Genomic DNA, 15,262 nt, shown 5'->3' with positions numbered 1-15,262 from the left:
TGGTCGGTATTTTTATCTGTAACTTTTTAGTCTAGTCATTTTTATAAGAAGATAATATATGCAAGTATCATACAGAATTTTAATATTACAATGTCTTATCAAAAATGATTCGTAATTCTCTGGCAGTATTTTTTGAAGATTCATTACTTTGAGGTTCAAATAATTTGATAATCATTCTTTTGTTTCTAAGTGACCTTGTTTTTAAAATATGAATATCATTGTTAGCGTTTTTAACTGTCATTGAACATCTTTGGCAGTCGTTACGGGCAGACATAAGCCAGTAAGGGTCCGTTCAGACAGACCGGCTCGGAGAGGAGAGCAAATTCTTAACACGTTGAAAATCGAGTATTTAGTATTTGTAGTAAGGTTTATTTTTGCATGTACACTGTTTTTGTCATTAAGAATGCTCGAAGGCGCTCGGTGTGAAATAATAAGAGGAGTTAATCGGCTCCGATCGCGTACTTTTTCTCGGTCTTGCAGGCGTTTGGCTCCGATTGCATCTCACGCAGCTAATCAGAGCCGATTCCGGTCTGTGTGAAAAGAAAAATGCGCGCCGATGCCCTCCGAGTCGGTCTGTGTGAACGGATCCTAGAAATAGTTTTATTTAAAATGTTTAAATGTGTAATAATAATGTTAAGATATTCGCGTAAATGTCAGAAATTAATATATGTTTGTAATGTTCGCACGCAATGTGTTACTGTTTGCTACAGCGAGTACACCACGAGATATATTCGTGTGCGTCATAGGGTAGAAATTCTATGGATTTGTGTTCCTAAATGATAAATAATTAATTGTATATGATAAGATAGTTGTTAATAATCCTTGTTATTGACTAATATATCTGTAAGATATTAAGAACTTTGTATAGGCAATGTAAATCCGGATCTTAAGCTTGAAAGGACCATGCCCATCTGTGCCCCAGTAACGCCCAGAGAAAGTATATTACAAGATAGCCTTATTAAATAAAAACTAGAATTATAATGACAATTTGAAGTCTTAAAAAGCACCGGTTAAAAAATAAAAAAAATAAGACATTCTTGTTGATATTGCAGTACCTACATGACATCGTTTCAATCATGCTTTATTTATTACGGTCTGGAATCTCGTCCTTTGGCCCATGTATATAGTCATTTACTGTATACAATATATTCAAATAACTGACATGTTTATCTAATAACATACAATTAAGTCATGAATTCATGATGATCATGAAGTTCCTAGTGAAAAACTAATAGCAATGCTGTCTATAAACGATAAAATGTATAAAAAACCAGTGGGAAGTTATCATGTTTAATGTCCAATATCTTTTGAATCGGTGCTTTATATAATATTAAATCTAGATATCTTACAAATATGACTATAAAGCTATCGTATGACATAGAACTGGAATTTGGGCATTGCATGGCGTTGCTGACTTTTGACTCCATACTAATATGGGCATGATCCTTTAGTACGATTTTTTTTACTAAAGTCTGCCAAAAAACTGGTCTGTACCTGCCAAGCTTTTACCTGGAAAAGTGATATAGGTACTGTTACAGCCTTTGTATCGTCCCACTGCTGGGCTGCGGCCTCCTCTCACACGGAGAAGGATTGAGCGTTAATCACCACGCTTGCTCAATGCGGGTTGATGATTTCAGACTATATAGTCCAGGTTTCCTCGAGATGTTTTTCTTTAATATTGTTTGTTTGGTATTAAAAAAATCTAATAAGATCTAATATTGCCAAAGTTACATTTTTATAACAAAAGCATTACTAATTTTTATCAGTTTGTTTACAGTGACATTATAAACATCTAAACAGAATTCGATAAAATCCAAACACCAATTATCAACCTGACTTTTTCAGCTACGTCCGCTGTCAACACACGGAACTGCTGGCCAGTTTTTGATGGAATTCTCTTGTTGTTATAGAGCGGGACTCTGCATCTGACAGTGCAGTATCTTCTATGGGATCTGAACGAGTACCTTCTCTGTCTGATGGTGAATGGTGTGATGGAAGCGATTCTGCCCAGGAGTTTCACAGGTAAAAATAAAAATTACTAAATCAAATCAAAATATATATTTTTTCAGGCTACATTGACCCATAGATAAATGCCTTATAGAGTACTCTATACTTAATATTATAAAAGTTATAATAAAGCTGAAGAATTTGTTTGTTTGAACGCGCTAATCTCAGGCACTACAGGGGCCCGATTCTCCTAAGTTAATAATGTCAAAATTGAATAGAAATCGAATCGCAATATGATCGCAATAGTAGTTTTAACCATATCGGGCATTCTGCTACTAATATAAGACCAATCGCATTCCAACGATATTCGATTGGTTTGCGATTGGTCTGCTGTTTTGGTGATTTTGGTCTAAACGTTAGTTTGTTCTACAATCATATTGCAATCGTAAATCATTTGCAGACAAAATGATTCATTATTGAATGACAGAAAAGGATAAGAACGTTTATTTCAAAGAAAAAATAGCGGAATGCCACATGCGCTTCAATCGTAATCGAGTCGTGATTGGATCGCAGTCGAATGTGAATCGAATGCCGCTTAAGTAAAATTAGGAGAATCGGGCCCCTGGTCCGATTTAAGTCGTGGTGGCCTAGTGGGTAAAGAATCAACCTCTCGGTGTGGGTTCGATTCCAGGTCAGGCAAGTACCAATGCAACTTTTATAAGTTTGTATGTACTTTCTAAATATGTCTTGGACACCAGTGACTGCCAGAACCGCTGACAGAATTTCATCATCTCCCGAGCCTTTTCCCAACTATGTTGGGGTCGGCTTCCAGTCTAACCGGATGCAGCTGAGTACCAGTGTGCCACAAGGAGCGACTGCCTATCTGAACTTCTCAACCCAGTTACCCGGGCAACCCGATACCAGTAAGACTGGTTATCAGACTTATTGGCTTCTGACTATCCGTAACGACTGCCAAAGATGTTCAAATGACAGCCGGGGCCTTTATTTAATATGTATTTCTACATATCTGAGCTTTGTATTAATAATTTCTTTTTATATATTTTAAATCACCATGTTTTTAAATGATGATCACCCATCGAATAATTGCTTACCCCGTCATGGTGCATGACTAGTAAAAGATAAAATGATCATGATTATGCATATTCCTATCTGTAAGATTATTTGAAAACAAATATCAATAAATTTTGTATTTTTGCTTTGTCATATAGCTCGAAATTCAGGCCGTATGATAGCTCATTCGGAAGAGAGCGGTCGAATCCTCATCAGCCACAGAAGAAGCACCATATGTTTGGCAAACGTTGCTTTCAGGTAAATATTTATATATAAGGTATATTATATATCGGGTGTGTCGTACCTAATCACATTAAATCCTATCACATATACTCTATGATATTCTATGCCGAATTGTAAAAAAAATAACCTAATCCATTCAGTGGTTTAACCACAGGAGTCATTTTTCGTTTTTATAATTTACAACATCATGTGTAAAGCAGAGATAAAGTTAGGAGTATCGAATGTTTGACCTGTTGACAGCTGTCAGTTTTCAAGGGAGAATTTCAGTTGTTTGTAATGACTGACTTCTATATGGTGTTCTAATTCTCGCACATTTTTATTCTATTTACTTTGTTTGAATTTTTTTTTGTGTTAATCGACATATACTAATAACCAGTATATTAACGCATTTCATTTAATGTGATCGTGAACGACACACCCGACATATTATATTAGATATACTATGTTTATCATCATCATCATCATCATCATTTCCTACCTTTCTTTATCATCATTTTTCGGCCTTTCATCTTCATCTTGACCTCCTCGTTGGTCTAATGGTCGCAAGCGACTACTGTGCACGAGGTCTCGGGTTCGATTCCCGGGTCGGGCCGAAATCACTTTGTGGGTTTTAGAAACTTTCACAAAGCAATCTGGCGGTTGGTGATTGATACGCCCGTGCATCGGAAAGCACGTCAATGTCGGTCCTGCGCCTGATCTCTCTCCGATGGTGTCGGATTGTCGTCCCATCGCGCTATGAGAGTGAAGGAATAGTGAGTGCACCTGTGTCCAAGCAAATGTGCGTGCACTATAATATATCCTGCGCAGTTGGCTGATCTCCTTATATGAGAACAACCGCCGTAGCCGATATCGGCTAGGAGGACATCATCATTACCTACAAATGTATGAAAATTTATGTATTTTTGTTTTTTCATAGGAGCAGCCGGCTCCAACCTTGGACCCTGTTGGCAGACCGAGCGTTGTGAAGTATGAATGCCCTGAGCAGACATACCATCATGAAAATATGCACATGCACAATGGTAAGGATATACCGACTATCTACATATATTTTCTCATCATCTGCCTAGCCTTTTCCCAACTATGTTGAAGTTGGCTTCCAGTCTAACTGGGTGTGGCTGAGTGCCAGTGTTTTACAAGGAGCAACTGCCTATGCCAACTACTGGGCAACTAGGTAAAACTGGTTATCAGAATAAGTGGCTTCTGAATACCAATATGAAAAGTACTGAATGTCTTTTTGAGTACAGTATCTATTCAATTGAATGTACTTGTTTAAGGACAGGACAGTATTCAATGTCTTCTTTTAAGGGAAGCATTGATTGTCTTTGTTTGAGTACACCAATAAATTGAATGTCCTTATTTAAGGACATCATTAAGTGTACTTGTTTGAGGACACCAATAAATATGATTTATTTCCCCCGTGTTCTAGTAGAGTTCGCCCCCCGGCCGCAGTTAGCGCCACCGCACGTGACCAACCTGCACGCTCCCGCCCTGGATCTGAATACCGCACACTCGAGCCATGCTTTACTACAGGTAACTAATTATTACATAGTTAATATTAATTTACCTACACATATTTAGTACTTGTGTAAGCACAACACAACAAACAAGTCGAATTGTGTTAAGAAAAATAGTGCAAATAAAAAAAATACAAATTATTACATACCTGATTTCGAAATTAAAGTCAGACAACTTCATCAGTACTATTTTCAGAAAGTAATTTTGAAATCATTTTTGAGGTTATTTTCGTTCGGGTTTTCGTGTGTTTTAGAATAACAATTAAAGCCGGTTTTTGCTTAAAAGCGCTAGGAAACGGATTATATTTCAATATCATTAATTTCGAGTAGGTAAATAATCGTAATTTTAAATAATATTTTTCGGTTTCGCCTAATCAAAAACAAACAGAAAATAAAGTTTGGAAACAAAAAGTAAGGCTGTGGTTTTAATTTGGTTCAAAAACTGAGTATATTATTCTTATGTTGTTATTCCTTCTTCAACAGAGTAACATCCCAAGTCCGGCACCGCCACGCTTCGCGTACGCCACACCCGAGCGCGTGCGACACAACCACACCTACAGCGCTCCGCTCGCCAACGACCAGCGGCCCGCCGCTGTCAGGGACAAACGGGGTAAGCAGACATATTTTCAAAATAATAATAATGGTGTTCTGACCGATCGTCAGCCATGGAGGCTGTTCTATCTAGGGAGACACAGCCAGCTACATCATCTGCCTAGCCAACAGCAACTTTGTTGGGGTCAGTTTCTAGTCACCGGATGCAACTGAGTACTAGAGTTTTACAAGGACCGACTGCCTATCTGACCTACTTAACCCAGTTTGAACCCAGTCAATTGGTTGTCAGACATTCTGATTTCTGACTACCCGTACCTTTAACGTGGTTTCCGAACTCATCACAATAAGATGGTCATCCACTGACTATGTTAAAAAACACATTCTACAAAGCAATGTATTTCTTAACGAGACAAAGTTAAAAAATATCGTGACTGTCCTTTAAAATGTTTGTTCTCAAACGAGTACGTTTTATCCCATAGTGCGGCGGCTAACAGATGGAAGTATGTCGGACGGAGGATCGTCGGCCACCAGTAGCGGCCAGCACTTGTCGAGAGACGAGAAACGCGCTAAAGCATTAGGTAAGGACGAAAATTAGTCGGAAATATATTTTTAGTGTCCTTTATTGAGGACATGAAGAAATATACTGTGATTTTTTGTTATGGATAAGTCGTTCAATAGTCTGATAAAATATGGTAGTTTGTCAAATATTGTAAGGAACATTATGTCAAAAATGTATTTTATTTGAATATTACTTATTGAAAAATTGCGAAAAAAAGGACTGAAAAAAGAATTCGTTATAACAAGTCCCCTATTTATTTGACATTATTTTTTTATTCTAGTATTTTTCTTTATCTCTGTTTATTTTTTGGAAGCGTGTAATAACTGTCTTACTTTACACGAAAAAAATATGCAAAGGCCTATTAAAATTTAACTATTGACCTAAAGTATATCAAGTACATAACGTTCAAATTGACTATATTTTTACCCAAAATACCTCAAAAATACCGTTGTGACCCCCTATTTAGCCTAAAAATATTTCAAAAATACCTTTTTAACCGCCAAAATGCACACATTAACCTGCCCAAGTTACTGCAGGCATACCTCTGGAGGTGCAAGACATAATCAACCTCCCAATGGACGAATTTAACGAGCGTCTCTCCAAGCACGACCTCAGCGAGGCACAGCTGTCCTTGATCAGGGACATCAGAAGACGCGGGAAGAATAAGGTGGGTTTGCTGTACTTGTTTGAGGACAATTTTAAGATTATTTGTTTAGTGTGCCCTAAATATGTTTGGGTTTCTGAGTACTATTGTGTTATATGGAACGACTGCTTATCTGAATTCCTCCTCAATTCAGTTACAAGGGCAATCCGATACTCCTTGGTGTGACTGGTCAGACTTTCTGACTTCTGTAACAGCTGTCAAAAATGTTCAAATGACAACCGGGACGCACCAATTTTACTCTGCCTTCATAAGTGTGAAGATTCCAGATTTTAAATACTGAGCTTTTTATACCAAGTATTATTAACTACTGAACATTTTACGCCTTTATTAACATACTTTAAAAAAAGGAGTTTCTCAGTTTGACATGTATGTTTTGTTGAATTGATTTTGACGCAGTTTTTAACATAGTATTTGTCATACTAAAGGAGAACATTTAAGGTACATATATTATTATTGAAGTTGTCTTTTTTATATTGTAGACTCATAATCAACTTTGTCTCACCAGGTGGCAGCTCAAAACTGCCGCAAACGCAAGCTAGACCAGATCACTTCTCTAGCAGACGAGGTCCGCACAGTGCGGGACCGCAAGCAGCGCACACAGAGAGACCACTCCAACCTGCTCGCCGAGCGACAGCGAGTCAAGGAGCGCTTCGCGGCGCTATATCGACATGTGTTTCAGGTTAGTGACGACTATAATCATCCTCCGGGCCTTTTTCCCAACTATGTTGGGGTCGGCTTCCAGTCTAACCAGATGCAGCTGAGTACCAGTGCTTTACAAGAAGCGACTGCCTATCTGACCTCCTCAACCCAGTTACCCGGGCAACCTAACACACCTTGGTTAGACTGCTGTCAGACTTACTGGCTTCTGACTACCCGTAACGACTGCCAAGGATGTTCAATGACAGCCAGGACCTATAGTTTAACGTGCTACCCGAAACACAGTAATTGGTGTCAATAATAATCAAAAATCAAAAGTCATTTATTCAAAGTAGGCTGAAAATCAGCACTTTTTGAACGTCAAATCTACAAAAGACAGCCCCCAAAACGCCCGCCCTTCACCACTTTCTATGTTTTTGCTGGGGGTCTTAGTAAATCTGTACATAATTTTATATACAGCAGAAAATGTGTTTGTACGCAGTAATTTTAGGAACTTCTGGGCCGATTTGGAAAGCTATACTCTTCCCGAGTAACATCATCATCATCATCATCTGCCGAGCCTTTTCCCAACTATGTTGGGGTCGGCTTCCAGTTTAACCGGATTCAACTGAGTCCCGAGTAACATATAAAAGTTTTTTTATAAGTTCGAAAGTTTATGAGAACGAGTACGCAAAAACTACCAAATGTATTTTGATGAAACTTGTCGGTAATTAGCTTATTATCAAAATACACATACCATTTATCCACGTGCAAGAAGAAGTCCCATCGGGAAACCGGTGAAACCGCGGGCAGAATCTACTTATTCATCAACAAACACGCAGTTTGACAAATATCATATCACATCGTCTTTGACAAATATCATATTTCTTCAACAGAATCTACGCGACCCTGAAGGCAGGCCGCTCTCTTCGCAGCAGTACTCGCTGCAGCAGGCCGCTGACGGCAACGTGGTGCTGGTACCCAAGATGCCTCAGCACCAAGGTTGGTAACACTATTTGGCTAGCCTTTCCCTTTAGTTATAAACGAAAGATGTCGTAATAGCATGTATCTATTGAAACCCTACAAAAAATTGCATTTATTCGTACAAATACATGTTTGCAAATGATGAATATCAAATTTCAAAATTTTTCAATATTTTGCTTGCAATCAGTAATATTTTTTTGGAAGCTGCTATATGAAATTTAAAATTTCATCGAAATCGAAACATTATTCTTCAATATGATAAACATCATATCTCAATAGACTCTAAGTATAAAAGAAAGTTCTCGATAGTTAGTTAAGACAAAGAAAGAAAACACATGTAAAGTTAAATAGAATATTGTAAAAAATCCACTTTTCGCTAATATAAACGTCAGTTTTTCTTAAAAGTGTAAATAAACCGTGTCAATTCATAGTAAATAGTTATTTTGATTAAACAGACGCTTATGTCATCAGTTAACTTGAGCCTCAAACGACTAGTTTCTTAACCATCCGTTTGTCTCCAGATCATCCGATGAACCGCACTTCAGACGACGACATGGACAGGAAAGCTAAAAGCTACGACCAGTGACATACCGCCTACTACAACCAGTTCCCGAGATGGTAACACACATACAAACACACAGACTCGAGACCATGCAATAAATTTGTAATATAGTTATATGCAGCACTACTAAAGTAATAGTAAAAAAGGATGATATGTCATTTTGGTTCCGTTTTTGATATGTCATGATATTTGTCAAATGTCAAAATATCAATGTCTGTTTTTGATTTCTTCTCTTGTCACAAAAAACTATAATTTCGCAATAAAATAAATATCAAGTCTTTCGAAGCGTGATGTTTTGATATTTGACAAATATCACTAAAAATCTTTTGTTGGTTTGAATTTTTAAAAAATGTATATTAAACTTTTAAGTAAAAGGATTCAAGCATTTTGTAAAATATTAATAGTGTCAGTGTGTATTGTATAAAAAATAAGAATTGTCACAATATTTGAAATATTTACACTCAACAATTTTGACTTTTGATCAAATTTTGACTTTCCACTCTCAGTAATACAGTTGTCAATTATATCTTTGGCAATCGTTACGGGTAGTCAGAAGCCAGTAAGTCTGACACCAGTCTAACCAAGGAGTATTGGGTTGCCCGGGTAACTGGGTTGAGGAGATCAGATAGGCAGTCGCTCCTTGTAAAACACTGGTGCTCAGCTGCATCCGGTTAGACTGGAAGCCGACCCCGACATAGTTGGGAAAAGGCTCGAGAGATGATGTTTAGAATTGATCAAAAGTAATTTTGTAAAGTGTTATATCTAGAACACAACTTTAGCCTTGTCTAAAAAATGTCCTAGGAATTACCAACTGCTTTATACAGCTTTTTTACTAAAAGGCTAGACATTTTTGAGTTTTTTTTTTTCAAAAAAAAAGGAACATAATATGTTTGTGATGCAAAAAAAAGAATTCCATTTTTTTTTAGTTCTCGATTAGCGAATTTTAAATTGAGTTTTTGAGTAGCCGCACACTGCAAACTTTTAGTCGGCCGATAGTCTGTTTGGGCTCGTTAATCAGTATGAAGATGAATGGTAGTGCGCACATTACAAAGATCATATTTAGCCGGTATCAGACCGACTGAAAAGTTGGATTGCAATCAAGATTTTCTTAAAAAAAAAAATTGTAACTGTCGGTCGACTGTTTAGTTTGCACTGTGCGGGTTCTTAGTGTTTTTTGCAAAAAAATCGAACAGATGAGAAATAACATTTTTGAAAATATTGCAAGTATGTATCTCTTGTTGTATATTTGATTCGTAGCAAATTTTTCGTTTTCGATTTATATATTTTTTTGTAAAAATCATCGTAAATTTTTCGATTTATAAAAAAAAAACTGTGTTTATTTTTTTGGTTACCGACAAAAATTTTGCAAAAAAAAAAACGAAATACTTACCACAAACGACTGATATCATATAAACCATAGATTTTAATGGATAAATAAATAAAAAAAAAAACAAGATGTCTATGGCATCGTTAAGTTGCAATAAGTAATATTAGAAGTTTTTTTGTAAAATATTTTTTTTTCTCTTAAACTTAAGTATGTTTATTTAATGTTATTTTTTTATATTAGTTTCTAAGATTTTAGGTAAAATATCAGCTGAATTGATTGAACAGACGCGATAAAGTAAATATTATAAATAATATAGGTTAAGTTTTTTTTTAATAGACAACCTCTTTTTAACTGGGTAAAAAAAATATGGAAATTATCTCATTTTAGTATAGATACCGATTTTTTTGTGCACTTGACAGCTGTCAGTTTTCTAGGGAAAATACCGTTATACTGACTGTCAATTGCACCAAAAAACGGTAGGAGTGTAAAGGTTTTCGTCACTTATATATGTTTTTTTCTACTTTTTTAAAAAGAGGTTGTACCTGAACAATCTTTTTAAGCTGATTAATAAGTAGTTTTAATGTAAAATGTATTTTTCTTTCAGTGCGAAAAATATAAAAAATCTAATAAAATAAAATTATGATATTTGTCAGAATTTTTGTCTATTTTTTTCTCTTCCATCTTTTTTTTCGAAAAATCTGTCTTTTCCCCTCGTACTTATTTTTTATACTCTCCGTATAAAATATACTTAAAAGTAATAGTTACCATATAGGTATAATATATTACTAAGTTTCTAACGAGGTATTAAAAACTCAAAAGTTTTTGAAAAAATAACGTAAATGAACGAATATTTTTAACATAAAATGATTTTTCACGAAAAATATTTTTTTAAGATTTTTTTCTATTTTGACAGATATCATAATTATTTTCTATCTTGTGTACTGCCGTACATATTATTTTGAATACGAGTACAAAAATCTTAAGAAAAAAAAAAAGGAATTTTAACATAACAGACTAAAAAATCACTTTATTTACCCGACTGTACATAGAATGTTGCTATTTAAAATAATATTTCAAAAAAGTACATAACTGGTCACCCATCATTTTGTAAGCCTTCTCATTTTGCTTAACATTTTGTGTATAGTCCATTTAGTATAAAAAAAATGTAGTACTTTAAAAAGAGATATTTTTAAAACATTCCTGGAACTAGTGTGCTGCATTATTTTATCGAAAATTACGGTTTTTCAATAACCGGTAAATATACCAACGGTTTCTGAACGTCAGAATTACTGGAGCCACGTTGAATAAATTTTTCATAAAATAATGGCATACAAAACAAACAAATTTAAATATCTTTTTGAAAATTAACTACGTGGTAACACTTTAGTGATTAATTTGTATATTTACAAATCATTTTTTTAGGGACAACGATATTTTACATCTTAATCAATATTATTGAACAACTTTGGCTGTCGTTACGGGTAGTCAGAAGCCAGTGTCTGACAACCAACCTTACTTAGCGGTATTGGGTTGGCCGGGTAACTGGGTTGAGGAGGTTAGATAGGCAGTCGCTCCTTGTGGCACACTGGTACTCAGCTGCATCCGGTTAGACTGCAACCAATTTACTTAGGCAAAGGCTAGGCAGATGATGAAGAATATTTCACATTCAAATATTAAACTACTCAGAATTTAGTTACAAATCGACATTTAAATTGTCAATAACTACATAAATGTGACTTTAATTCAAATTGTTGTCTTTGAAAAGAACTAAAAAATAACCAAAATAAACACTGGTGCATATTTTTTTTATAAAAAACCGTAGCGCATAGAAATATCGCTTGTAATAAATATTAATATTAGATAAAAAACTAAATTAATTAAAACATTAAAACAATATTTATTCGATTAAGGTGGTGTTGTATTTATATTATTAAGTTTAAATTTAAAAAGAAATGTTTAATTTAAAATTTCCTACGCCTTAGCAATTAACGGCTATTCCTAATATTCTATATAAATTTTGACGGTAGCCACATACAAGTAATTTCAAATTTCTATCAAGCAAAACAAGAGATATAATATAGAATATGGGTACCGGTAATTAGAGTCTTGAAGTATTATTTTTAATGCTAAGGAGTACTTTTTAAATTGAATGTTTTAATTTTTTTATGGTCATAGTGATTTTAATTTTTAATATACATTTACACAGTGGTCAATTTTGAGTTTGAATTTCAAAAGTCAAAATTTTAAAAAGTAAAAAAACTTGCCAAGAAAGTATGAGATGGTGTTCAAAAAAATATTTATTCCATTTTAAGTCTACTGTGTCTTACCTCGGGGTATTGGATTGCCCGGGCAACTGGGTTGAGGAGGTCAGATAGGCAGTCGCTCCTTGTAAAACACTGGTACTCAGCTGCATCCGCTTAGACTGGAAGCCAAGCCTACATAAATGGGAAAAGACCAGGCAGATGATGATTTAAGACCACTGTGGTTATAGAAATTACTGAAAATTCTTTGTTTAGCTTAAGTTATTAGGCAAAGGGTAGAGCATTTGTAACTTAAGTTTATAAATTACATTTACCGAACTACACGCGAATGGCTGTGGGTTATTTTGTAAAATCGCTGGTGAAAATACTACTTGTTATTAGTCATATTTGTTGTAAAATCTTGCCGTTTGTTTGTACACTTTGTCCAAGCAATGATTTGAACAACTATGACTGGGCAAAGTGAACATTGTATAACATTTATTTTACCAACTTTGATTTTTGGCAGAGTTGGAACTTGGAAATGACCTAAATATTTCATCAGCTTTAACCATTGTATGTATTTTGAAGAAAAATAAAATAAATATGACTAAAAATGATGTTTTTTTTTTACCCTTTTATTTACTTTTCTATGATTTTTTAAAGCTTTTACAGTACTTAGTCAGTTTTTAGGATATTAAATATGAATTGATGACAGTGGTCAAACTAGTTTGGTTTGACAAATATCAAGATTGATTTGACAAATGTCAAAATTAGTAAGGTTGCAATTTCGCGGATATGTTGGTAATGTTCGCGCGCAATGTGTTACTGTTTGCTACAGCGAGCACACCACGAGATACATTTGTTTGCGTCACAGTGCCGCGCTAAGGGGGAATCTTACCTTTTTCAAAAGGTTTTCACTGTAAAAATGTGTAAAAATTGGCCTATCGCATTGAACAACATCTTTCATATTTGATATTCTAAAAATATTTTTTTACACTTTTCTCTGTATCTCTATGCTAGAACACGCAAGAAAAACTCAACAACCAATTCTTGCATTGTGAAAGTTACCGCCTATTCTTGCGTTCTTGCTTATAGTTTCATGCGTATCCTTGCATTATTTTACCTGGATCTAAGTAACTGGATTTGTTTATTTTTGCCAATAAATCTTATGTAGGATAAATAGGTTTTCTAAACTCTGTAGTAAGTAAGATAACAATAGATGTTAAGAAATATAATATATTATTAAAAATATAAATTTTTTGATTGAGTTTAATTTCCCCACGATTTTATCCGAATTTGAACGTGGTCTAGAAATCAGTAAACCAACCATGTCTTAAGGCGGGTCTACGCTAGACGAACCGAGCACGAGCGAAGCACAAGCAGAGCCGTTCTCGGCTCGTCGTTCGCGGCGTCAAGTGTGGACGTACAACGAACCTACAACGATCACTGTTAGCAAATCGAACGCGCACGAACGAAATGCTCGCAGCGCGCTCGCTAGAGGCTTGTCAGTGGGTCCACACTAAGTTAAAGTCAAAAACGTTTATTGAAACTAGGCTAGTTTTTAGCAGTTTTTCACGTCAAATTTACAAAAGGACAGCACCCCCAAAACGCCCCCCTTTCACCACTTCCTAGTGTTATGGCTGGGAAGAAGTGGTGAAGAACAAACTTCCCAGCAACACAGCTGTCTATTACAATTTAATTACAATTATACAATTCAATATCGTTTCAAATTATATTCACAAAAAAAAAACTCACTTTTTGTCCACTTCAGAGCTGCCATCTGCGTGTATCTGTGAAATAATCATTAACATTATAATAAGCCTTTTTAATAAGAATATCCTTAATTTTGATTTTAAAAGAACTGTCCGTTAGTTCTAACAAATCAACTGGGATCCCACAAACGAACCGTGCACTTTATGCAATCGATAGTTGGATGCGGTTACTGTTACAGCCTTTTTATCGTCCCACTGCTGGGCTGCGGCCTCCTCTCACACGGAGAAAGATTGAGCATTAATCACCACGCTGGCTCAATGCGGGTTGGTGATTTCAGACTTTATAGTCCAGGTTTCCTCAACATGTTTTCCTTCACCTTTTTTATCAGCCATTGGTGTCTAAGATTACTTAGAAAGTACATACAAACTTAGAAAAGTTGCATTGGTACTTGCCTGACCTGGAATCGAACCCACACCCTTAGGGTAATCCCCACTGAAAGAGCAGCGGCCGGCAGCGGCCGTAAATGCAAGTGATTGAGCGCGAGCGCGCCGCGCCGCGCCTCGCACTTACATTGTCCGTGCTCTTACGGGCGCTGCCGGCCGCTGCTCTTTCAGTGAGAATTGACCCTTATACTCGAGAGGTTGGTTCTTTACCCACTAGGCCACCACGACTTCGCGGTTGCGATTAATTTATGTTTATTTCTAGTGTCGAAATTGTGCACGTCACTCTTTGTACTAAATAACTCTATGTTTTGCCTTACATATATTATATTGGCATAAATATATTGAGACGCCACAGTCAGAACACCAATATCCTTAAACCTTTCCAGGGAGACTGAACTTTCCTTTTTAGGGAGACTCTAGTACAATATATAGCACGGACAGCGCGCTTCTGTAACACGAAGACATTTTCTATGTCGGCAGCATTGCCCCACATAAGAATTCCGTAAGACATAACACTGTGGAAATATCTGAAGTACACTAAACGCGCCGTGGCTACATCGGTGAGAGCTCTTACCTTTCTGACAGCGTACGCAGCAGAGCTTAGTCTATTCGTGAGGCCAGTTATATGCTCACCCCATTGAATTTTGGAGTCTACAGTTATTCCTAGAAAAGTGGTAGCTTGGACCGTTTCAATTTCCTCATTGTTTAAAGTTACACTGGGGCTGAGATTTTTTAAATTTGGCAAAGCAAATTTAATACATTTGGTTTTCGCATTCAAAACCAAATTATTGGCTGTGAACCAGTGCG

At 35.9% G+C, this 15,262-nt stretch overlaps 1 protein-coding gene across 10 annotated transcripts in view; it reads left to right on the top strand.

Moving 5' to 3' along the window:
• Positions 1-12,913, top strand: part of LOC124644436 (segmentation protein cap'n'collar-like) — a 176,371-nt gene extending 163,458 nt beyond the window's left edge. For 5 of the 10 annotated variants that reach the window (XM_047183784.1, XM_047183777.1, XM_047183779.1 and 2 more), the window contains exons 13-22: positions 1,911-2,022; positions 3,177-3,276; positions 4,178-4,280; positions 4,688-4,791; positions 5,259-5,385; positions 5,807-5,905; positions 6,414-6,553; positions 7,056-7,229; positions 8,083-8,188; positions 8,692-12,913. In XM_047183784.1, coding sequence (XP_047039740.1) covers positions 1,911-2,022; positions 3,177-3,276; positions 4,178-4,280; positions 4,688-4,791; positions 5,259-5,385; positions 5,807-5,905; positions 6,414-6,553; positions 7,056-7,229; positions 8,083-8,188; positions 8,692-8,756 — 1,130 coding nt within the window. In that variant the 3' untranslated portion in view covers positions 8,757-12,913. The remainder of the gene's footprint in view (positions 1-1,910; positions 2,023-3,176; positions 3,277-4,177; positions 4,281-4,687; positions 4,792-5,258; positions 5,386-5,806; positions 5,906-6,413; positions 6,554-7,055; positions 7,230-8,082; positions 8,189-8,691) is intronic. The other 5 variants (XM_047183786.1, XM_047183783.1, XM_047183785.1 and 2 more) reach the window with 3 other exon arrangements.
• The last annotated feature ends 2,349 nt before the right edge of the window (positions 12,914-15,262 follow it).

Source organism: Helicoverpa zea, chromosome 30, assembly GCF_022581195.2.
Source record: "Helicoverpa zea isolate HzStark_Cry1AcR chromosome 30, ilHelZeax1.1, whole genome shotgun sequence".
Classification (NCBI taxonomy): domain Eukaryota; kingdom Metazoa; phylum Arthropoda; class Insecta; order Lepidoptera; family Noctuidae; genus Helicoverpa; species Helicoverpa zea.
Note: the sequence above shows the minus strand (reverse complement) of the source record. Positions and strands in the feature narration are given on the sequence as shown.